Source organism: Ctenocephalides felis, unplaced genomic scaffold (genome assembly GCF_003426905.1).
Source record: "Ctenocephalides felis isolate EL2017-DRISC unplaced genomic scaffold, ASM342690v1 CF-g0.4_SCAFFOLD_00845, whole genome shotgun sequence".
NCBI classification, from domain to species: Eukaryota; Metazoa; Arthropoda; class Insecta; order Siphonaptera; family Pulicidae; genus Ctenocephalides; species Ctenocephalides felis.
The window spans coordinates 17,012,324-17,035,463 of record NW_020536999.1 but is presented as its reverse complement, the minus strand read 5'-3'; the positions used below and the strand labels follow the sequence as shown (position 1 = coordinate 17,035,463).

The window sequence follows — 23,140 nt, the reverse complement described above, 5'->3', positions numbered from 1 at the left end:
CTTCTGAGAAATGTTTTTTTGAGAATAAAATTCAGTTATACAGTTTTTATGTAGAGAACGACATATATGCGAATAGAAAAGTTAATGCGTATGAATCCAACTTTACTAAATGATTCTGTGCTATTTTAATATGGTAGTGATTTGGTTTTGTAGCTGCAATGGTAAGTACTAAATAAAACCATAACAACTTCTATTTTAAATATGCAGAATTTTATTAAATTATTTTTTTTACAGTTTTTACAATTTGCTTAATTTATTCATTATGATTTTATTTCGTAGATTCAGTAAGCGACGCAAGATCTGGGGACCTTGAATTTAAGAACTCTGGAGACAGATTTTCCGCTCATGTCAGGGTTGACACCTTTAAGGATCTTTTGTTTGTAGTGTTCAGCAACGCTTCCTTGTGGGCAGTGAACTTCGACTTCCTTTTGGATGGTTTCAGTAGGCTTGCAGTGTTTTTCGCAAGCGGGAAGAGCACGGATGGTGAAGCAGGTGCGTCCGTCCTTTTCTACAAATTGGATTTGGTGTTTAGTTTGGCATTGTCCACGTTTGTTGGATTTTTTGTGGGTGTTTCTTTCTTCAGAGGATTCAGAAGAAGAGGAACTGGAGGAAGAAGAGCTGCTGGAGCTGGAGGAGCTGCTGCTGGAATTGGAAGAGCTAGATTCTTGTTGGTGGGATTTGCGTCCAGCTTGACGTTCACTGATGACGTTTCCGAAAACAGTGGCTTTGCGAATGCAGACGGCATCAGAAACGCGACGTTGCAAGTCCTTGGAAGGTCCTTGGCAGTTTTCGTCGGCAAGGGCGTAGCTAGCGATGAAGATGCGGGGGTCACGAACGATGCAGTTCTTGGGGGTGGTGAATTCATCGACTTGTTCTCCAGTGAAGGTTCCGCAGACACCACGGATGTATTTGCGCAAGTAGTCGCTGGCAATCATTTTGATTTGTTTGCCATTGAAGATGACTTGAAGTTCTTGTCCGCGGATGTCGACTTTCATTTCTCCATTAGGCAAAGCGTAAACAGAGATCAATGGAGTGCGACGAGAGAAAGCACCAGAGAAAACTTGAGCGGCTTGCTTTTCAGAAACGTGTTGTTCTTTACCGTTGATCATTACACGGGGAGTGGAAGATCCGGAGGATTGCATTTCAATTAGGTATTGTTTCTTAGATTCTTGGTCGACGATGATTTTCAATTCCTTTTCAGATCCGTTTTCGCGGACGAGAACAGCCATTTGACGACCCAAAAAGTCTCTTTGGTATTGTTGTTGATCGAAATGTTTGTGGGGAACGGTTTGCATGAGAGCGTGCCAGCATTTTCCGAATTGAGCGGGGAAAGTTTTGTTGTCAAAAGTATTGATGAGGTGTTGTCCAATAGTGCAGGTAGCTGCAAAAATAGTAATTTTTTATTATTAGCAAATACAATTTTAATATTATGAAGTATAAAGATGTAATACTTACGAGCATATTGTCCTTTCATGACTTTTTGTCCCAAACGTTCAATTACGGACATGGTTGGGTGCATGGACATTACAGGTCTTACCCAAGGGTTAACACGCAAGTTAGTCCATTGAGCCATCATGCGAGGAGCCAACAAGGTAGCGTTTACAGCGGAGAAGTCAAGAGCCAAACGAGCAGACAATTCGATTTTGTTTTCTTTGTTTTGGACATCGATCATGTTTTCGCTGAGGTATTGGTTAGTCCATTGACGGATGGTGTTGTAGATTTTATAGGTAACATTTCTAGCTTCAGGAGAGATTTTCTGGAATTCGGCGGACAAGGTGTAGAGATCCATCAAGTTGGCTTGAACGGTCATGTTTTGGCAAGCAGGGAGTTGGTAGTCACCGTGTTGCATTTGTTCTTCACATTGTCTAGCCAAGGGAAGGCGGCGGACGTATTCTTTGCGTTCATCGCTTTGTTCCATTTTTCCCTAAAATTTATATAAAGTATTGTAGTTTATTTATATGATATTTTCAAGTATATGTTCATTGTATTTTGTTCAACATACCTTCAATACAATTTCGGAACCAGATTTGCATTTTTCGCCGAAGTTGAGGGTCATGTCAAGACGAGAGGTAGCGTCGAATTTCAAAGCTTCGCGGAAGTTCAAGGTAGGTACATTGGGGAATTTAGATTCAGCAGTGAAGCAAACTTGGTATTTTTGGTTTTTGGCTGGAGATTGATTGTAGAAGAAGATGAAGCGAGATTTTTTGTCGACGGGGCTGGCACCGTAGGCAGCAGTGAAAACAAAGTCGGCTTTTTCTTGTCCTTCGAATTGGGCACTGAGGTCTACAACATAGGCACGGCTGTTTTCAATTCCGTTTCCAACTTTTTGGAGCATTTCTTGTTGACGACGTTGGCTGTTGGGAGAGGTGGAAGAAGGAGCAGAGAATTGTTCAGAGCTGTCACCACGAGAGCGAGGATGTCTTCTTTCGGAGATGTTTTCTCCTTCAATTTCGTAATCGAAGGAAGCGGTGAAGATGGCTTGTTTAGCGGTGGTGTGTTCAGCATCGTAGTACAAGTTGAGTTCACCGTGATGGAGAAGGGGAGTAGCCCATGGGAAGGCAAGTCCGGAAACAATATCGTGACGTTTGATTTGTTCAAGGATCCAGGCATAATCTACAAATTTAGCTTCGGTGTGGGCTTCTACACGGAAAGCAAATCCAGTAGCTTTTTGTCCGAAGACTTGTTGCAAGCGCTTAGCGGGGCGTACGTGAAGAACTTGAACGTGGCTGTTTTCGCTGATGGGTCTCAAAGACAAAATGTCGACTTTAGCAACATAGGGCCAGGCACTAAGATGGATGAGTTTAGCATCCTTGCTCTTTTCCAAGGGACTGATTTGGAAGCGAGCTTCGGCATTTTCAAGGTCGAAGTCAATCTTGTAAGACAAAGGCAAGTAAGTTTGCATGTGCTTGTTGTATCCGGCAACATAGCGGTGATGGCTGAAGGTGTTAACAAATCCAACAGTAGCTTGAGTCATTTGAGAGTAGACAGCTTTCAAAGATCCAGTGGCGTTTACAGCAGAAGGTACTTCGACGTTCTTGGAAGATCCAGAAGCCAAATCAGGAGTAGTGCGAGCGCGCAATTCACCAGTCATTTTGACCAAAGTGGGAGTCTTCAAAGAGTAGACGAAGGGCATACCAGTTTCCAAGGGGAAGGCAATGGTGATAACATCGCGGTTGTACAATTTAGTGAAGTCGAAAGATTTTCCTTGACGGAGAGATTCGGCGGCGGAGCGGATGGCTGAAAATTGAAATAACATAAGCATGTTCTATCAATGATATTTTGTTTGTAATTATAAATAATATTTATTACCTTTGGGCAAAGCGTTCAAGGTTTGGTTGTCGAAAGCAAAGAATCTCTTGGTGTTCAACATGCGAGTGGAAATGACAGCTTCCAATTTTTCAGCTTCTTCAGGTTTCATGTTCAACATTTTGGCGATTTTTTCAACAGACCATTTGTCTTCAGAAGAGTGGTCGCTTTCGTGTTCAGATTCGCGGTTCTTGAATTGAGCAGAAACTACTTCAACCAATCTTTCAACACTGGAGACCATGGCGTAGACCTGTTTATGGTTGAGAATTTTTTGTAATATTTTGATTCTAGATTTTTAGTTGCGCATAATTATTTTATTAATCAAGTACATACATCGGAGTATCTTTGTTTGTATCCGGCGAAGTCAGCTTCAAGCTTGTAGAAGATAGCCTTAGGGAGAGCACTATCTTCACCAGTGATGTAAGCAGCGTTCAAGTTGTAAGCCAATTTCAATTGAGATACGTAGTTGTCGATGAATTGTTGGGTGGAGTATTGAAGGCCAAGAACATCCTTGGACAAAAGATCAGCGGCAGCATGAGCGTTTTGAGCACTGCGAATTAGATAATACTTTATTTGCTGTTCCGAAAACGATGGTAAGAGTCAGTTATTAGTTAATACTCACAGTTCTTGATTTTCGTAGTTTTCGAGTTTGGCAGCAGAGAGAATGACAGATTTGACAACAGCGCGGACTTGTTTGGAGGAGTCTACGTTGGCAAATTCAGCCATGCGTTGAAGAACGGCAGCTGGAGGGTTGGTGCGCATCAATTGCATGACAGCGGCACAGCGGACTTCATGGGCTTCACCGACGTTTTGGTAGATTTTGAACAAAACAGCGAGAGCGTCTTTGGGGTAGTTGATGGCCAATTTGTCCATGGCGATTACCATAGCCAAACGTTCGAATTCAGTGATTTGTTGTTTGCCTTCGAAGTAAGGTTCGAAAACAGCCAAAATCTTAGAATGTCCCAAATTTCCAAGAGCGCGAATGTAAACTTGGATTTTGTGGCTATCGCGTTTTTCAACAGCGCGTTCCAATTGGTGTTGCAAGAAAGGGATGACTTGTTTTTCTACCAATTCCATTCCCTTGGGGGTCATGCGGCCATAAGCGTGTCTGGGGTAGTAGGTGTGGGCCAAGTGGCGGTTGACGACGGATTGTTCCAACAATTCAGTCAAAGCCAAAATAACACTGGAGTTAAGTTGTTGTTCGGTTTGTACTTCTTGGTTCTTGGCAAGTTGCTGTAAGTATTTATGTAATATAATTATGTTATAAAATTAAGCATAAAACGCGTTTATTATTTTTGTGCTAAATCACTTACGAAGAATTGTTCCAAGTATTCATCAGTAGGGGTGCGAACAGTGCGAGGAAGAGTAGCAATGATTTCAGCAGCTTCTTCACCTCTTACTTTTTTGGATTGGATCCATTTGGCGATTTGCTTGAAGGCTGGGCCAGTTCCGGCTTGAGCTACAGCATCGCGGTATACTTTCCAGGCGGCAAGACGAGATTCATCTTTTTCGTCAGCATGAACGTACAACTTGTTGAATACTTCTTCAATTTGTCTGTAATCCATTCTGGAGATCAATTCAGAAAGGATAGTAAACTTTTCAAGGGCGTTTTGTTCAGTAATTTTTCCAGGTTTTTGCATGATTTGACCAATTTCTTGGGCAATTTTTTTGGCTTGTTCTACGAGGTCTACGTGTTCAGATTGTTGGATAGATTTTCCACTGAATCCTACAGACATAGCCAAGAAAGGAGTTTCAGGAGCTTTGTCCATAGTGGGTTTTGGTTGGTAGGTTTCTTCGCTAGAGCTAGAGGAGCTAGAGATGTCAGAAGAGCTAGAGCTGGAGCTGGAGCTGGAGGAGCTGGAAGAGCTGGAAGAAGCAGCTTGGCGGCGACGGTTTTCACGTTCTTCTTCTTGGCGGGGCATAATAATGCTGCGGCGAGATCTGGATTTTTTGCCATGGTTTTTGTATTGTTCTTCGCTTTGTTCTTGGCTAGATTCGTGTCTGCGAACATTTTGTTTGTGTTTGTGGGTTTGTTCTTGGCTTTCGCTGGAGGAGCTGGAAGAGCTAGAGGAACTGGAAGAGCTGGAAGAGCTGGTGGATTCTCTGTCTTCTTTAGCTTGGATTTCGTTGTGAGAAGAAGAAGGACGGTTGTAAGTGTAAACCAAGTCTCCAACGTTGATGGGGTTGGAAGGTCCTTGGGCCTTTTCGGAAGCTCCCTTCATGTTGATGAGGGTAGCGTTAACGGTACTGTAAACCATAGCTTCTTGGTTGTCATAGAGACCAGGTCTGACAGAAACTTTGTTGGTGGTGACAGTGGATTGGATGGTGTAGCGGTTCAAGTTTCCAGAAAGGATGACACGGCTGACGGAGGAGCGCTGAAATAAAAATATATTATTAATTATTTAAATTTATATTTTGTTTCATGTCCGAAATTAATTATTACAGTGAAGAATTCTCCAATTTTGTTGGAAGCAGATTTCCATTGAGAAAGTCCAGTAAGTCCGAAGTGGTATTCGGGTTGTTGGTCGCATCTGCTGTAGTTCTTAGTCTTGACGACATCGATGAATTGTCCTTCAGTGGAGAGTTCGGCCAAAGGAGCCAATTGGGGTTGGCTTTGGAGAACGTATTTGGGCAAAGGAGAGATGTCGTAGAGAACTTCGCATTCACCGGTAACGGATTTCTATTAATAAAATTCAAATATATAGTTTGTGACACGATCATGAAATTCGTTTGCTTGATTGTCGCATTTGCGATACTATACCTCCATGGTTCTGTAGAAAGCGTTGATTTGGTCATTTTCGGGCAATTGGTTGCGTTTGGATTTGATCAAGTTCTTTCCTTGAGTGTTGACTTGGAATTGACTCATGATGCTTTTGATGTAGTTGACCTCCTGGTTGTTGAGGGATTTGTCGACAATGAGAGAACGGATGAGTCCGTCTTTCAATTGCACTTCAAAAGGCTTTCCGCTAAGGGGAAGTTCTTGGTAGTGCAATTGTCTGTCGATGCTTTCCATTCCCCAATCAGCTGGAGTAGTCATGTTGACTTCAGCGTATTGGGCATTGGAAAGTTTTCCGACGAGGACTTCTTCGGTCTTGGGGCGGATGGCAAGTTTGGCTTTGGTGACAATTCCTACCCATTGGTCGGCGACCTGGTGGTAGGCAGTCAAAGTGCGACCGCGCATTTCATATTGATATTCAGTGTTGGGCTTCCAGGCTGGGGCTGTACAAAATAAATTTATATTAAATATTGAACCTAGAAATAAAACTGTTTAATCCTAGTTCTGTTCGACTTACCATGATCGCCCAAAACGAGCCCGACTGAAATATAAAAATGTTTTGTTAATATGTATATTTATATTCTAGATCATTGTTCCCAAATAACTATATGTGGCTTACCGAAAAGGCAGACCAATACAGGAGACCACATGTTGCTTTGGAATCAACGGACACCAGTAAGTGACGATACATCGCACTGCACGACTATTTATACTCAAATTTTCGTTAAGCAAACATAAATTTTCTGTGATATTAAGCGAATAAAATAATGTATCAACAGGGTAATGATCTTTATGCACGTGATAGAAATTTCTCTTAGTTGAAATTAAATTGATCATATTGATAACAGAAATGCTTATCGGTAAATTCTGTTCGACTAATGAGCGTTATTTATCATTAAAGCCGTATCGCGTACGAACATAGTATTTCATGTTCTTTTCATATATTTTACAGATTATCGTTACTAGTTGATGATGTGCTATTACTATTACCCAATATTAAGAAGACCAGTTTTAGAAACCAATGCCCTTTAAAGTACAATAAATTTGATTTGTATATCTGATTAATATATTTTTTATTGTTAGTCTCGCCTTTAACCATTTATGCAGAACTTTTAGTTTTATTTCTTTATACTTAGCAGAAAAGTTTTAAATTGTTCATCCACCTTTAAGACAAAATTTCTGAACCGATTTTAAAATATAAAACACTGTTCGTAAGATATTCTTTAATAATAGTAATTAGATATTGGCAAATTCAGCCGGGTAGTATTTTCGTAACCAAATGTTAAAAAAAATATTTTTAATGCAACTTAACATGGCCACAGAGAGATCATAGTCTGAAGTAACTTTCTGAAATATTTCGGTCTTTGGAAAAATTATTTTCCTAATTATAAATGATAATTAAAGTTAATTAAAAATTATAAATAATCATTAAAGTTTGGAGTAATATACCGCGCTTTTAAGACATACAGACGCGTTTTTGTGTACAATAATTAATTAATTTTTAGATATTATAAATTAGTTTAAAACATCAATTGAAGATTGCACTGATTAGTTTTTAGTAAATTCGAAAACAACAGCAGCAAAATTTATCTAAATAGCTAAATCGCATTTTTCATTATTTAAGGCGAATTACACATATAATTTTTGCAACTTGCCTTAAGGTAAAACGTTACTTGTTAAGATATAATTGTGTCTATCCATATGATAAAAATTCATATAATTCACAAATATAATGTATTTATTTCATATAGGATAAAGTTGCTTAACGCTAAGGAAATAATCATATAATATTTAACATTTGCATTTGCTAGAGCAATTAAATTTTAAAAGAATCTATAGTGCAATTAAATTAACAATTGCAGATATTTTTAGAAGTTAAAATAGACATTTTACTATTTTATCAAAAATGTGCTTTCGAAATAATTAAGTCGCCTAGGCGCCTTAGTTGTACTACCTATAGATTTTGTCGTATTTGCTTCTAAAATAACATTCACTCTCACTCACTTCGTATTTTACAATTTCTTGCAAAAACTTTGGAATATTGTATATATATCCTAAAGTATCCAGTATTTCTTCGTATTTATAAAAAAGAACGTAAAATTTCATTTGTTAAAAACCGCTATGATTTAGCTTCAAGATTTTCGAAGTTTGAATTTAAAACTTCTGGAATAAGTTCAACAAATTCTTTCATTTAATTATGATTAAATCGCCAGCTAAGTAATATAAATAAACACTGACCAAGAAAATATTCAGGATCATATTCTTAGAATTGAGCTAAAAATATTAACAGAAACTTTACAAAATACTTACTTTCGAATTATTTCTGTTTCAGAAAATCATCAATACTTCCCATAATAATTTTTTCATTACTCTCGTTAAATAGTTTCATTTAATTCATATATTAAACAATATATATCTATTATGTCTATTTTGTAATACTGTATTGTAAGTACAACTTGAGTAACATTACCCTTAAACAATGAATAATTACTATTTCTGAGTATTATTATATTAGTTCTATCTACATATATAGTAACCTTAAATAATTTGTAATCTAATATAATATTAATCTTAATAATAAAGGGCTGGTAATTGCTTCAATATTTTTGCATTGTTTATTGCAAATAATGTGGAAGATAATAGTAATAATCACTGATTGAAATATTTTTTTTTTTATATTATATATTATGTAAATATGTATATATATATTATATATATGTGTGTGTTACTTTTATGTCAATTAGAATTGTTAATAGATCTCGATAAGAAATGTCGTTTTCTGACATTTGACTTCGATTTGGATTTAGAACATTTGCGTTAACATAATTTCACACAATTAACTACATACAATATTTTATCAACTTTCATTAATATAAAATATCTATAGAATATGTATGACAGTTAAAATAAAAAAAATTCTTCAATGCATGAAGTGAATTTCACTTACATTTATGTTTTTAATTCTTATAAAATATAAGAGAAATTATATAAATAATATTTTCATGATACATTTTGATTTGGAAACAAAAAAATAATTTATTTGAATATTTTTATATATACATTTATTTCTTATTTTATAATTTATGTATAATTTATTTATTTATTTAAATATGCATTTATCCACGTATTTATTCATTTATTAGTTTATATATCATATCTATTTATTTATTGATTGATTGATTCACTTTTTTCTGGTCAATTACTTTGTTTTAATTATTTATCAAGTTCTTTTATTATTTATTTACTCTTTTATTAACATTCTGAAAAAAAAATTGATTTTTGCCTGAAAATTCCACTTGCAATAAATTGGGAAAAGTATGGAGTCTGCGTATGAGCCGAAATTACACTTTTTGTTGAAGTCAAGTAAACATAAAATTAGCAAGTTCAATTTTCTGGCAAAAACATAAACTTCTCCTTTGGGAAGATAATAAAAAATAATGAAATAAATTTGTGGCAAGATAAAGACACATTTGCTTGCAATATTAGAGTCTTTTTGCTTTTAGCTATATAATTCATAAATAACACGGTTAAAATTTCAAAATAAGTAGCCGAATTAAAAAGTTTCACAGCTCTTATGTATATAATTCCGAATATTTAAGTCAATATGAAAATGTTTATAATAATAATCATATTAATATATGATTCAACATATGAAGAACTAAATAGAAAGGCGAAATAGGGTTACGAGAAAATATGGCTTAAAAATAACTATATATTTTATTTGAAAAATGCGATAATTACGTAAATATTTTCATTCATTTTTGAAGCTTATAAAAATTATTTACATTCTTTTAAAATTATTAATACTTTTTATAGATAAATTATGAAATATTATTTTATAATAGATATTATTTAACTAATTATTATAATTTTGATAAAATCTGTTTAGTTATTAATTAAGTCCATTGTCAGGGATTGATAATCATCATTCAATATCATAATAGCATAATAAATATATTTTTATATGACACTAATAATACTATTTTATTCCATTCATTAAATGTAATGTACTATCACTACCCGTGTCAATTTTATCTCAAATTGCTTACATGCAATTTTCTGAGATAAATGAAGATTTAACACATCAGGGCAATGATCTTAAAGTACGATAGAGATTATGCCGGTAGCAAAAATCGATGTGCCCCTTTGACCTAGCAAAGTAAATGAAAAATTGTCGCACACGTAAGGAAAATTTGTAGTATAAATAGTCGTGAAATGCTGTGTATCGTCACTTACTGGTGTCCATTGATTCCAAAGCAACATGTGGTCTCCTGTATTGGTCTGCCTTTTCGGTAAGCCACATATAGTTATTTGGGAACAATGATCTAGAATATAAATATACATATTAACAAAACATTTTTATATTTCAGTCGGGCTCGTTTTGGGCGATCATGGTAAGTCAAACAGAACTAGAATTAAACAGTATTATTTCTAGGTTCAATATTTACTATATATTTATTTTGTACAGCCCCAGCCTGGAAGCCCAACACTGAATATCAATATGAAATGCGCGGTCGCACTTTGACTGCCTACCACCAGGTCGCCGACCAATGGGTAGGAATTGTCACCAAAGCCAAACTTGCCATCCGCCCCAAGACCGAAGAAGTCCTCGTCGGAAAACTTTCCAATGCCCAATACGCTGAAGTCAACATGACTACTCCAGCTGATTGGGGAATGGAAAGCATCGACAGACAATTGCACTACCAAGAACTTCCCCTTAGCGGAAAGCCTTTTGAAGTGCAATTGAAAGACGGACTCATCCGTTCTCTCATTGTCGACAAATCCCTCAACAACCAGGAGGTCAACTACATCAAAAGCATCATGAGTCAATTCCAAGTCAACACTCAAGGAAAGAACTTGATCAAATCCAAACGCAACCAATTGCCCGAAAATGACCAAATCAACGCTTTCTACAGAACCATGGAGGTATAGTATCGCAAATGCGACAATCAAGCAAACGAATTTCATGATCGTGTCACAAACTATATATTTGAATTTTATTAATAGAAATCCGTTACCGGTGAATGCGAAGTTCTCTACGACATCTCTCCTTTGCCCAAATACGTTCTCCAAAGCCAACCCCAATTGGCTCCTTTGGCCGAACTCTCCACTGAAGGACAATTCATCGATGTCGTCAAGACTAAGAACTACAGCAGATGCGACCAACAACCCGAATACCACTTCGGACTTACTGGACTTTCTCAATGGAAATCTGCTTCCAACAAAATTGGAGAATTCTTCACTGTAATTATTAATTTCAGACATGAATCAAAATGTAAATTTAAATACTCAATAATATATTTAAATTTCAGCGCTCCTCTGTCAGCCGTGTCATCCTTTCTGGAAACTTGAACCGCTACACCATCCAATCCACTGTCACCACCAACAAAGTTTCTGTCAGACCTGGTCTCTATGACAACCAAGAAGCTATGGTTTACAGTACCGTTAACGCTACCCTCATCAACATGAAGGGAGCTTCCGAAAAGGCTCAAGGACCTTCCAATCCCATCAACGTTGGAGACTTGGTATACACTTACAACCGTCCTTCTTCTTCTCACAACGAAATCCAAGCTAAAGAAGATAGAGAATCCACCAGCTCTTCCAGCTCTTCCAGTTCCTCTAGCTCTTCTAGCTCCTCCAGCGAAAGCCAAGAACAAACCCACAAACACAGCAAACAAAATGTTCGCAGACACGAATCTAGCCAAGAACAAAGCGAAGAACAATACAAAAACCACGGCAAAAAATCCAGATCTCGCCGTAGCATCATCATGCCCCGCCAAGAAGAAGAACGCGAAAACCGTCGCCGTCAAGCTGCTTCTGCTAGCTCTAGCTCCAGCTCCTCCAGCTCTAGCTCTAGCTCTAGCTCTAGCTCTTCTGACAGTTCCAGCTCCTCTGGCTCTAGCGAAGAAATCTACCAACCCAAACCTACCATGGATAAAGCTCCTGAAACTCCCTTCTTGCCTTTGTCTGTTGGATTCGAAGGTAAATCTGTACAACACTCTGTAGACACTGTCTCCAAATGCCAAAAGTTGGCCATGGAAATCGGACAAGCTATGCTCAAACCCGGAAAAATTGTTGAATTGAACTCTCTTGAAAAATTCACCATCTTGAGCGACTTGATCTCTGGAATGAACGAAAAACAAATTAGCGAAGTTTGCTCTAAATTGTACGTTCGCTCTGATGAAAAAGACGAATCTCGTCTTGCTGCTTGGAAAGCTTGCCGCGATGCTGTAGCTCAAGCCGGAACTGGTCCCGCTCTTAAACAAATTGCCAAATGGATTCAATCTAAGAAAGTAAGAGGAGAAGAAGCCGCCCAACTTCTCGCTGTTCTTCCCCGCACTGTCCGCACTCCTACTGATGAATACTTGAAGGAACTTTTCGTAAGTAAAATTTTTGCTGTATTCATTTAAATATTGTTTTTGATATTTAATTTTTATGTAATATTTTTTTTAGCATTTGATCAAGAGCCAAGAAGTACAACATGAACAATTCTTGAACACCACTGCTCTCATGACCATGACCGAATTGTTGGAAAAAGCTGTTGTAAACCACCAATACTCTCGCAACTACTATCCTAAACAAACCTTCGGACGTTTGGCCACCAAGGGCATGGAATTGATCACTAAGGAAGTACTTCCCTATTTGCAACACCAATTGGAACGCGCTGTTTCTGACCGTGACAACTACAAAATTCAAGTCTACATCCGCGCTATTGGAAACTTGGGACATGTTAAAATCCTCAGCGTTTTCGAACCCTACTTGGAAGGAAAACAACAAATTACCAACTTTGAACGCATGTCCATGATCGTTGCCATGAACAAGCTTGCCATCAACTACCCCAAGGATGCCCAAGCTGTCTTGTACAAGATCTACCAAAACGTCGCCGAAGCCCACGAAGTTCGTTGTGCCGCTGTTTTGCAATTGATGCGCACTAAACCCGATGCTGCTCTTCTCCAACGTATGGCTGAATTCACCAACGTTGATACCAACAACCAAGTTAAAGCTGCTGTCAAAACCGCTATTCAATCTGCTGCTCAACTTCAAAACCCTGAAAACATCGAATTGTAAGTACCATTAATTGCAATATACATAGTTATTATTTTTGTATATTTATAGTACTCATTCGTTGCTATATTTGTTATTTAATAATCAATTTAGCGCCACCAATGCTCAAGCTGCCGCTCAATTGTTGACTCCTGAAGTCTTGGGTCTCCAGTACTCCAGCAAACATTTCAGCGATTATTACATGAAGCACTTGAAATTGGCCTACAACCAAGAATTCTCTCGCATTGGTAGCATGGACAGTTTGGTTCCTAGCGCTATGTTCTACAACTTGCACCAAAACTTTGGTGGATTTGACCGCGAATTTGGTGCTGTACGTATAATTTTAACATGAAAATAATAAAATATTTTATGAAATTAAATTAATACTGAATATTACTTTACAGTTCAAAGCTATGGTATCTAGCTTCGACAAATTGGTTGAAATCACTTCTGCTCAATTCCGCTCCAAGGAATCCAGAGAAGACAAATATCACGAAGATGAATCTTCTCATGGAAAATGGACTGTTGAAAAGATTGCCAAGACCTTGAACATCAAACCCGAAGAAGCTGAACGTTTGGAAGGAAGCGTATGGATGAGCTTGATGAACACCAAGCGTTTCTTCGCCCTTGACAGCCAAACCTTGAAACAACTTCCCAAACTCGTCAAATCTGCCGCTGAATCTCTTCGTCGTGGACAAGAATTCGATTTCACTAAAATGTACAACCGCGATGTCATTACCATTGCTTTCCCATTGGAAACTGGTATGCCATTCGTATACTCCATGAAAACACCTACTTTGCTCAAGATGACTGGTGAAATCCGCGCCCGTACTACCCCTGATTTGTCTGCTGGATCTTCCAAGATTGTTGAAGTACCTGCCTCTGTCAACACCACCGGAACCTTGAAGGCTGTATTCTCTCAATTGACCAAGGCTAATGTTGGATTCGTCAACACTTTCAAGAGCCAACGTTATGTAGCTGGATACAACAAACACATGCAAATCTACTTGCCTATTTCTTACAAACTTGACTTCGACCTTGAAAACGCTGAAGCCCGCTTGCAAATGACTCCTTTGGAAAAGAGCAAGGATGCTAAAATCTTCCACCTTAGCACCTGGCCCTACGTTGCCAAAGTTGACATTTTGGCTTTGAAACCTATCAGCGAAAACAACCACGTTCAAGTCCTCCATGTCCGCCCCGTCAAACATATGGAACAAGTTTATGGAAAGAAGGCCACCGGAATTGCTTTCCGCGTTGATGCTCACTGCGAATCTAAATTCATTGATTACGCTTGGTTGATCGAACAATTCAAACATCACGATATTGTTTCTACTGTTGCTTTCCCCTGGGCTACTCCTGTTGTTCACTACGGACAAGTTAACATTTATTACGATGCCGAACACAGCACTGCTAAACAAGTTACTTTGACCGCCTCTTTGGATTACGAAATTGAAGGAGAAAACACTGCTGAAAGAAAACACCCTCGCTCTCGCGGAGACAGCTCCGAACAATTCTCTGCTCCTTCCGATGTTGCCCCTAACAGCCAACGTCGCCAACAAAAAATGCTCCAACAAGCTGGAAATGGCATTGAAAACAGCCGTGCCTACGTTGTTGACCTCAGTGCCCAATTCGAAGGACAAGAAAAAGCCGACTTTGTTTTCACCGCTGCCTACGGTGCCAGCCCAGTAGATAAGAAATCCCGCTTCATTTTCTTCTATAACCAATCCCCTGCTCAAGCTCAAAAATACCAAGTATGCTTGTCTGCCGAATCTAAGATCCCCAACGTACCTGCCTTGAGCTACCGCAAAGCTTTGCAATTTGATGCCACTTCCAACTTGGATGTACAAATCAACTTCGGAGAAAAATGCAAATCTGGAGCTGAAATTGTTCTTAAGGTAGTATTTTTGTAATAAAATGGTGTGAAATTATAAATGAAGCTACATTTGACTAATATTCGATTTTTTTAGGGAAAAATGCAACAAACTGAAGAACGCAAAGAATACTTGCGCAGACATGCTTTGGCTCAAAAATGCGAAGAACAAATGCAACACGGAGACTACCAACTTCCTGCCTGCCAAAACATGACTGTTCGCGCTAACATCATGGATCTTTACACTTTGACCGCTGACTACCACAACGTTCCCGTCTCTGCCAAGAACACTACCTACAAATTGTACAGTGCTCTTCGTCAATTGGTATACCCTTACATGAGCGAAAATGTCTATGACGTACACAACAAGGATGACAGAATTGAAATCCAAGCTCGTCTTGCCGCCGATTTGAAATCTATGAACACTACTTTGACTACTCCTCGCATGAACGTCAAGCTCACCAACTTGCGTGTCAACCGCTGGGTCAGACCTGTTATTGCTATGCACCCAACCATGACTCTTGCTGAACGTCTCGGCAAAAAAGCTTTGCGCGACCAATATGCTCGTAAGTTAGAAATCGCATACACCTTAAGTTTGATTATTAGATATGTAATATAGCTAATGTTATACAAATTACTTTTTAGCCGTTTGCTCCATTGGACAACGTAGCATCAACACCTTTGACAACATGACCTTCCCCGCTCAATTCGGAAAATGCTGGCACGCTTTGTTGCAAACTGTTCCCCAAAAGTATTCCGAAGAACGTGAATACAGCGAAGAACAACAATACGACCGTCAAATGTCCGTCCTCGTTCGTGAAAACGGCGAAGAAAAAGACGTTATGATTGTCTTGGGCAACCGTTACAACATTGAATTGCAATCCTTGGATCCTCCACCCCCCGCATCATGATCAACGGCAAAGAACAACACATCGCTGAAAAACAAGCCGCTCAAGTCTTCTCTTCCCGCTACTCCCGCCGCATTCCTTTGATCTCTGCCTACGCTTTGCCCAGCGGAGAATTGAAGGTTGACATCCGCGGACAACAACTTCAAGTTATCTTCAACGGAAAGCAAATCAAATTGATCGCTAGCGACTCCTTGCGTCAATACATCCGTGGTATCTGCGGAACCTTCTCCGGAGAACGTGCTGATGACTTCACCACCCCCAAGAACTGCGTCGTCCGTGATGCTCGCATGTTTGTAGCCAGCTACGCCCTCGCCGACGATTCTTGCCAAGGACCCGCCAAAGACTTGCAACGCCGTGTTTCTGATGCCATCTGTGTTCGCAGAGAAACTGTCTACGGAAACGTAATCAGCGAACGTCAAGCCGGACGCAAATCTCACCAACAAGAATCCAGCTCCTCCAGCTCCAGCAGTGACTCTTCCAGCTCCAGCAGCTCTTCCTCTTCCAGCTCCAGCAGCTCCTCTTCTGAATCTTCCGAAGAAAAAACCTCCCACAAAAAATCCGGAAAGAAGGAACACAAATCCTGCTCCATCAAGAAGCAAGTACAATTCGTAGAAAAAGACGGTAAACTCTGCTTCAGCATCCGTCCCTTGGCCGCTTGCCAAAAACACTGCAAAGCCACTGAAACCACTCAAATGGAAGTCGAAGTATACTGCCCCTCTGGCAGCCTTGCTGAACTTTACAAACAAAAGATCCTCAAGGGAGCCAACCCCGACTTGAGCGACAAGACTCCTTCCAGAATCTTGAAATTCAAGGTTCCCAAAGCTTGCACCGCTTACTAAATCTGAAATAAATTACATGGATTAGTTCATTTCTGATGTAGTGCAATTAGTTCGATAATAAATTATTCAATGAGCATTTAACTCTTTGTTTTATTTATGATTCTTATTATCAAATTACAGGGTTTTTAATTGAAATAGAAAATAATATATATTATTTGCAAACAACCGTGTTGCATTACAAATATTATAATAAACTGACCAGCTAATTAGATTTTGCTTTCAGGATCAACTACGAAAACCTTTTTCATCTTTCATTTCAAGGTAATTTTATATATCTGATTAAACAAATTTACTACATTAAATATTAATATTACTATTTATTACAGATATCAGGACTCTTAGAGAAAAATTTAAGTTGATGAAAAAATTTTGAGTGAGTATTTATCGTTTATTATATTTATTAATACAGCAAATGTACACTATTCCGAGATTTTTTCATTTTGATGCACTTTAACACATTTAACAAATTTTCATATCAAAGTATTATTTTTTATGTCTCAAAAGATATTCAATATCTCAAAATATTCAGGTTTAAATTTTCTTCTAGAAAATCTTTCATGTTGCAATTTTTACAATTGATGCAAATAATAACTGTGATTTATTTTCAACCATTGATAAATATGTCGATTGTCTCCAATTAAAATAAATTGATTTATATCAGATATATATAGATCTTTGAAATTTTTATTCACTAGTGACGTAAATATATATAATACATATACATATATATGAACATTTATATTATACAAATATACCCGCAAACATATAAATTAAAAAGTTTTAAATTTATCTATCCTATTATTAAAAAAAAAGTCAAGTTAAATTGTCATCCACTTTTTCACAACATTATTAACGCCATCAAATACCAAACATATCTTAATCTCTTGAATTTTTTGCAAATTTCGAAGATTTTGGAAACACGGATCAATCAATTTGAATAATTCAAAAAACATTCGATTCCTAATAAGGAGACGTGCTGATTATTTTTTGGCAAAGGCAGGTTTAGCCGTTTCGGAGATACGCGGGCGATTTTAATAATTCAAAAACATTCTACTTGTATTGACAAGATGAATAACTGATTAAATTTTTGGGAAGGCAGGTCCAGTGGTTATGGACTCTCAATAAAAATAAGTTAAAAAAATTTCATTTGGCGGTCAAAAATATTTATTGGATATGTACATCAAATTATCAGATATTTTATAGAGATTTTAATAATATGTACACATTTTGTGTAATTTTTTTTTTGGTTCCGTACCAAGATTTTTATTTACAGTACGGGAAGTTCCAGCAATTTGCCATAAGGCACGATGCCATGCCCCACTAGTTCAGTTTTGGACTCATTTAACCTTCACATGCAAGTACCTCCTAAGACCTCATGCATTGTTGTCAAATATGGCAACCCCTAGATAAGGACAATAGATATTCAAAATTATTGCAAAATCAGTTGTCGGGAAGCACTCGATGCGTTCGTATCGCTCGTGTCGCGTTAGTCGCCGGTCGCCATATGTTTCCGAGTGCAGTTTAATTCGGTTGTGTTTCGTGTGTGAATTTATTGGAAACTTTTAGAAATAAAATGGTAAGTGATTAATTATATTTATTAATTGCTTTATTTTTTTCCATTAACCTTAAGCGGCTATATAAAGTAAATTATGTACAGCAACGTATATAGATCGACATAATCTCTAATATTGTTTACTATGCAATTCCAATAATTGCACGTGATACTAATGGTGTATGACATCGTGCCTTAAGGCAAATTGCTGGAACTTCCCGTACCGTAACGAAATGTTCGAGGAATATTAAATGTTTTCAAATAGATTATTATAAATACCGAAACATTTGTCTAATATTTATTTATAAGAATTATATAAACTGAATTACAAAGTTAAAGTTATTTATTTAGAGTATATAAGTGTTAACTTTAGCCAGAATTAAAATTAAAATCTGCATTATTTTCTATATACAAAAAAAAATTACAAAAAAAATGAAATATATTTTTTACCAAAAGCAATTATTTTGTCAAAACAAGCAGAAAGTTTTTTAATCAATCGAATCGGATGCTTAGTTCTCTAAGAAACTGTAATTTTTTTAACATTTAGCTTGGTATCTTCAAAACAGCGGGACCTGGCTTTGCGAAAAACTAATCACGACTTCTACCGGTCATTACGAATTGAAAACTCGATTTCTATTTTCAGCACTTTTTGCTCCTTATCTCTGTAACAGCGACGGGACTTGTTTCAGAGGTCCCGGGTTCGATACCCACTTCGAGCAGCCTGTTGTCAGGCAACATTGACAACGATTTTCACTTGGAAATATAGATGTAGCAATATGTTTCCAAGTGAAAATAGCCCTCGCCCGGCATTGTTGCACCATACTTGCCCTATTACAGAGATTGTAATAAAAATTTATCATACAGAGATGTGACAACTGTTTGGGTTGCCATCTGTAATAAAACAAACGTAGTTTGTAAGATCTTACTCACAACAGCTCATAGAACCCATTAGTTCTGATTGCTGTTCAAATAAAAAATTTAAAAAAAAAAAAAAAAAATTCTAACATTTTTGCAATTGTGAACATTTTTCATATTTATATATGCCTTAGAAATACCTTAGAAATTTTGTCCCGGTCACTTTGGTTAGTAAAAACTGAACAAAATTTACTAAAATCTAGTTGAAACTGTTATTTACACTTGAATGTTGAAATTTTGAATGATTTGTAGCTGAAATGCGGATTTTAGTATTTTCATCATTTGTGCTATATGGATTTTGAACATTTTTTTACTTTTCTTCAAATAACTTCAAAATTATTTGTTTATATTATATTTGGATATTATAATATATTTACATTAGTGCAAACTAGATACAATTTACCAAGATCTAGTAAAATTGTTAGAGACGCTTATTAAAATTTTGAACAATTCGTAGTTGAAATGCAAACTTTAGTATTTTCATAATTTGCGATATATGGATTTTGAACAATTTTTCACTATTCTTTATATAACTTCAAACTTTCTTCTCGGATATTATAATTTATTTACATTAGTAAAAACTAGATAAAATTTACTAAAATCTGGTTGAAATTCTTATTCACACTTGAATCTTGACATTTTGAATAATTCGTAGTTGAATTGCGGACTTTAGTATTTTCATAGCTTGCAATATATGAATTTTGAACATTTTTTACTATTCTTCAAATAACTTCTAAATTTCTTTTTGGACATTATAATTTGTTGCTATTAGTATAGACTAGATAAAATTTTCTAAAATCTAGTTAAAATTATTATTTACACTTGGATGTTGAAATTTTGAATAATTCATAGTTGAATAATTTTCCTGTATCGAGTTTGAGTTGACAATCAAATCACGAAGTCTGCCTTAGGGCAGTAGGTAACCCCCACATAACAAGGTACTTCTATAACACGGATTCGCACTAAAACGATTTAAGGATTGGGTCTATCCCCCTTATAACACGGTTTTTTAAAGCACGGGTACGATCTCAGAATGTTTCAAAATTAAGCAAAACCATAATAAAATAAAAAAATATAGTGAAACCTATGAAAATCAATCTTGATTTAATCTAAAATTAGTCAAATCGCCGTACTAAAGCTCAGTAAATGTCATTAAACTAAAGAGATAACTAATTTGATATTTATTATTCGATTCAAAATTCTAGACTTATCCCAAAAATTTGTGAATTAGTCAATTAGTTAAGTAAAGATTCTTTGAATAAAATGAGCATAACATTTTATATACCTATTTAACTTTGCAAATATTGTTTTTGCAAAAATAATGCTCTGATCTGGAGGTAGAACAGAAAACTGCTCAGAGGATGGAAATATCTTGCAAAAAAAAGGATCGTGTTGGATAGCACTTGTTAGTTATGACAAAAAAATATATATTTATATGTTGTATATTACTTCTTAAAAAAATAATAAATATAACAATATTTATTATAAAATCATAATATGTAGCATGTTTTTATTGAATTCTTGGAATGTAACCCCTCTTTTTGTACTAGTTCTTTGTTCCGTATAACACTGATTTCCATAACATGCTAGTTTTTTTGGAACGTAACTACCGTGTTATACGGGGGTTACCTGTACTATGTACTACCCATTATATATATATATATATATATATATATATATATATATAATATACGTATATCTTGGAAATATACTCCGTACTACGGCGTATCCCCACTAGCCTTCGCTACGGGCAATTGGCTTGGTATCGCGCTACAGGCGTGTTTCGCCTTCTCCTCCAGTGTTCCGTCGGACGCGCTACGGCTCGTAGCACTTGTCTTGCTCTACGCTTCTACACCGCTACGGGGTTAAAAATAATAAAAAAAGTTATATACGTTTTGAAATTCAATTCTATACTAAATTGCTTTCATTAAATTTCAAAATATATTCACTGTGTGATTTTTTTTAATTATCAACGCGAACTGTTCGGTGTTAAATATTTGGCAAACACTTGTTGCTTGTTTTTAAATTGAAGTTGGTTTGAAAAATTTGTAGGGTTTTGTGACAGTTTTGTGATGTTAGTGTAAATGTTTCTAAATGTGCTTCAGTATGTGTCAAATGTACAGTTAGACGCAAACAGTAAGTAATTTTTTAAATACTTTTTTTTAGTAATTCGACATATTCTATGTATCGGATAAACGATTAGAGCAAACATAAATTTAGATCATATTTATTATAATTCATATAAACTGTTCGTGTCAACGATTATGAAAAAATTAAATAATTTTATAATAAACAATTTGTAGTCATCTGATGTAACGTCGAATTCTCAATAAATTATTAGCAATTTGAAAAATACTATTGCACCGGTTTAATACAAACTAAAATTTATATAAATTTCAACATAAAACACCTGCGATTTTATAATACATTTTTTCCAAATTTTTAATTTATAATGATAAAATATTTCATTTCAACGTTAAAATTTTAATTGAATTATTAGCAATTTGGAAAAATTACTAATGTGCCAGTTTAATACAAACTAAAATTTCTATCAATTTCAACTAGGAACACATACGATCTTCTAGTACGTTTTTATAATTATATTTATAAACTATTGATATCCATTATAATACAAAATTATATTATTTCATAATGAAGAATTTGGAGTCATCTGATGTAGCACAACATTTTGAATGCATTTTTAACAATTTGAAAAAAAAAGATTACTGTATCATTTTAATACGATTTGAAATTTCTATCAATTTTAACACATAACGCCTGTGATTTTCTAGTACATTTTTCAAATTTTTAATTCATAATGAAAAAAAATTGATAACAACGGTAATAAGCAAATCAACAAATTGCATAATAAACAATTTGTAGTCATCTGATGTATTGTCAAATTTGAGATAAATTATTAGAAATTTGGAAACATTGTGTAAAGCATATTTAAATTTTAATTATGTTTATAATCTATTAATATCCACTGCAATAATAAAAATAAATAATTTTATAATATACAATTTGGAGTCAACTGATTTAGCAACAAATTTTGGATGCATTTTAGCAATTTGAAAAAAAACTACTGTATCATTTTAATACGAATTTTAATTTCTATCAATTTCAACTCGTAACACCTGTGATTTTATAGTACATTTTTTCAAGTTTTCAATGTATAATGATAAAATATTAATATCAACAGTAATAAGAAATGCTAATTGCATAATACATATTTTTAGTCAGCTGACGTTACATCAAATTTTTGATAAATTATTAGAAATTTGGAAAATTTACTATTGTACCAGTTTAATACTAACTAAAATTTCGATCAATTTCAACTCATAACACATAGGTGTATCTAGTAATTTTTTGTTCAAAATTGTTGTGTAAATGATAAATATTTTTTTAAAGAATATGTATATATATATATATGTTTGATTTAATTTCTATTTAATTTTGATTATTTAATTATTTAAATATGGTTCACTAATGTGTTTGCATAATGTGCCAATTCAACTTTCAAACACACATCACATAAAATCCATATAAATATCAATAGCAAAAATATGCAGATGAGTTTTACAGTTATGAATGGAATTACCTACGTAATAATATATAATAATTATTATTATTTAAATACATATGAACAATATACATAAAATAATAATAAATAGTTAATTATTTAACCCGTTTTCTGGCAGCAAATTAAATAAACCATATATGGTTAAATTGATGAATAGTTAAAATATTTGTTGGACTTTTCTTTAAAATATATTGTGAATCATTTTAATATATATATATATATATATATATATTTAAATTTAAATACGATCATTCATCCAAGAAATTATAAATGAAAAGATTTCCTCGACGTTTTTCGCAAATATGAATTAAATGATACCATGCAAGTGATTCATATATTTTCATTAA

The 23,140-nt window shown here is 35.5% G+C and overlaps 2 protein-coding genes across 2 annotated transcripts; one reads left to right on the top strand and one right to left on the bottom strand.

Annotated features, from left to right (window-relative positions):
• Positions 1-227: 227 nt before the first annotated feature.
• On the bottom strand, positions 228-6,764 carry LOC113364209 (vitellogenin-A1-like). Its single transcript, XM_026606697.1, has 11 exons — positions 6,702-6,764; positions 6,600-6,623; positions 6,068-6,525; positions 5,750-5,986; positions 4,620-5,681; positions 3,929-4,539; positions 3,640-3,856; positions 3,310-3,556; positions 2,003-3,237; positions 1,456-1,924; positions 228-1,381 (listed from the first exon to the last, which is right to left on the bottom strand). Exons 1-11 carry the CDS (start codon positions 6,730-6,732, stop codon positions 282-284), a joined length of 5,691 nt encoding a protein of 1,896 aa, XP_026462482.1. The 5' UTR covers positions 6,733-6,764; the 3' UTR covers positions 228-281.
• A 3,536-nt stretch (positions 6,765-10,300) lies between these two features.
• Positions 10,301-16,824, top strand: LOC113364208 (vitellogenin-A1-like). The gene is given in 11 exon segments (XM_026606696.1): positions 10,301-10,374; positions 10,453-10,476; positions 10,551-11,008; positions 11,090-11,326; positions 11,395-12,462; positions 12,536-13,146; positions 13,241-13,457; positions 13,531-15,021; positions 15,094-15,562; positions 15,642-15,878; positions 15,881-16,824. Coding segments are annotated over 11 exon segments (5,706 nt in total). The 5' UTR covers positions 10,301-10,343; the 3' UTR covers positions 16,744-16,824.
• Positions 16,825-23,140: the final 6,316 nt, after the last annotated feature.

Excerpts from the sequence above, each read along its gene's own strand:
- LOC113364209 (XM_026606697.1), bottom strand. The coding sequence starts at position 6,732 with ATGTGGTCTCCTGTATTGGTCTGCCTTTTCG. Across the intron at positions 5,987-6,067 it reads CTTTCTACAGAACCATGGAG|AAATCCGTTACCGGTGAATG; the intron begins GTATAGTATCGC and ends TTTTATTAATAG. Across the intron at positions 1,382-1,455 it reads CATGAAAGGACAATATGCTC|CTACCTGCACTATTGGACAA; the intron begins GTAAGTATTACA and ends CTATTTTTGCAG.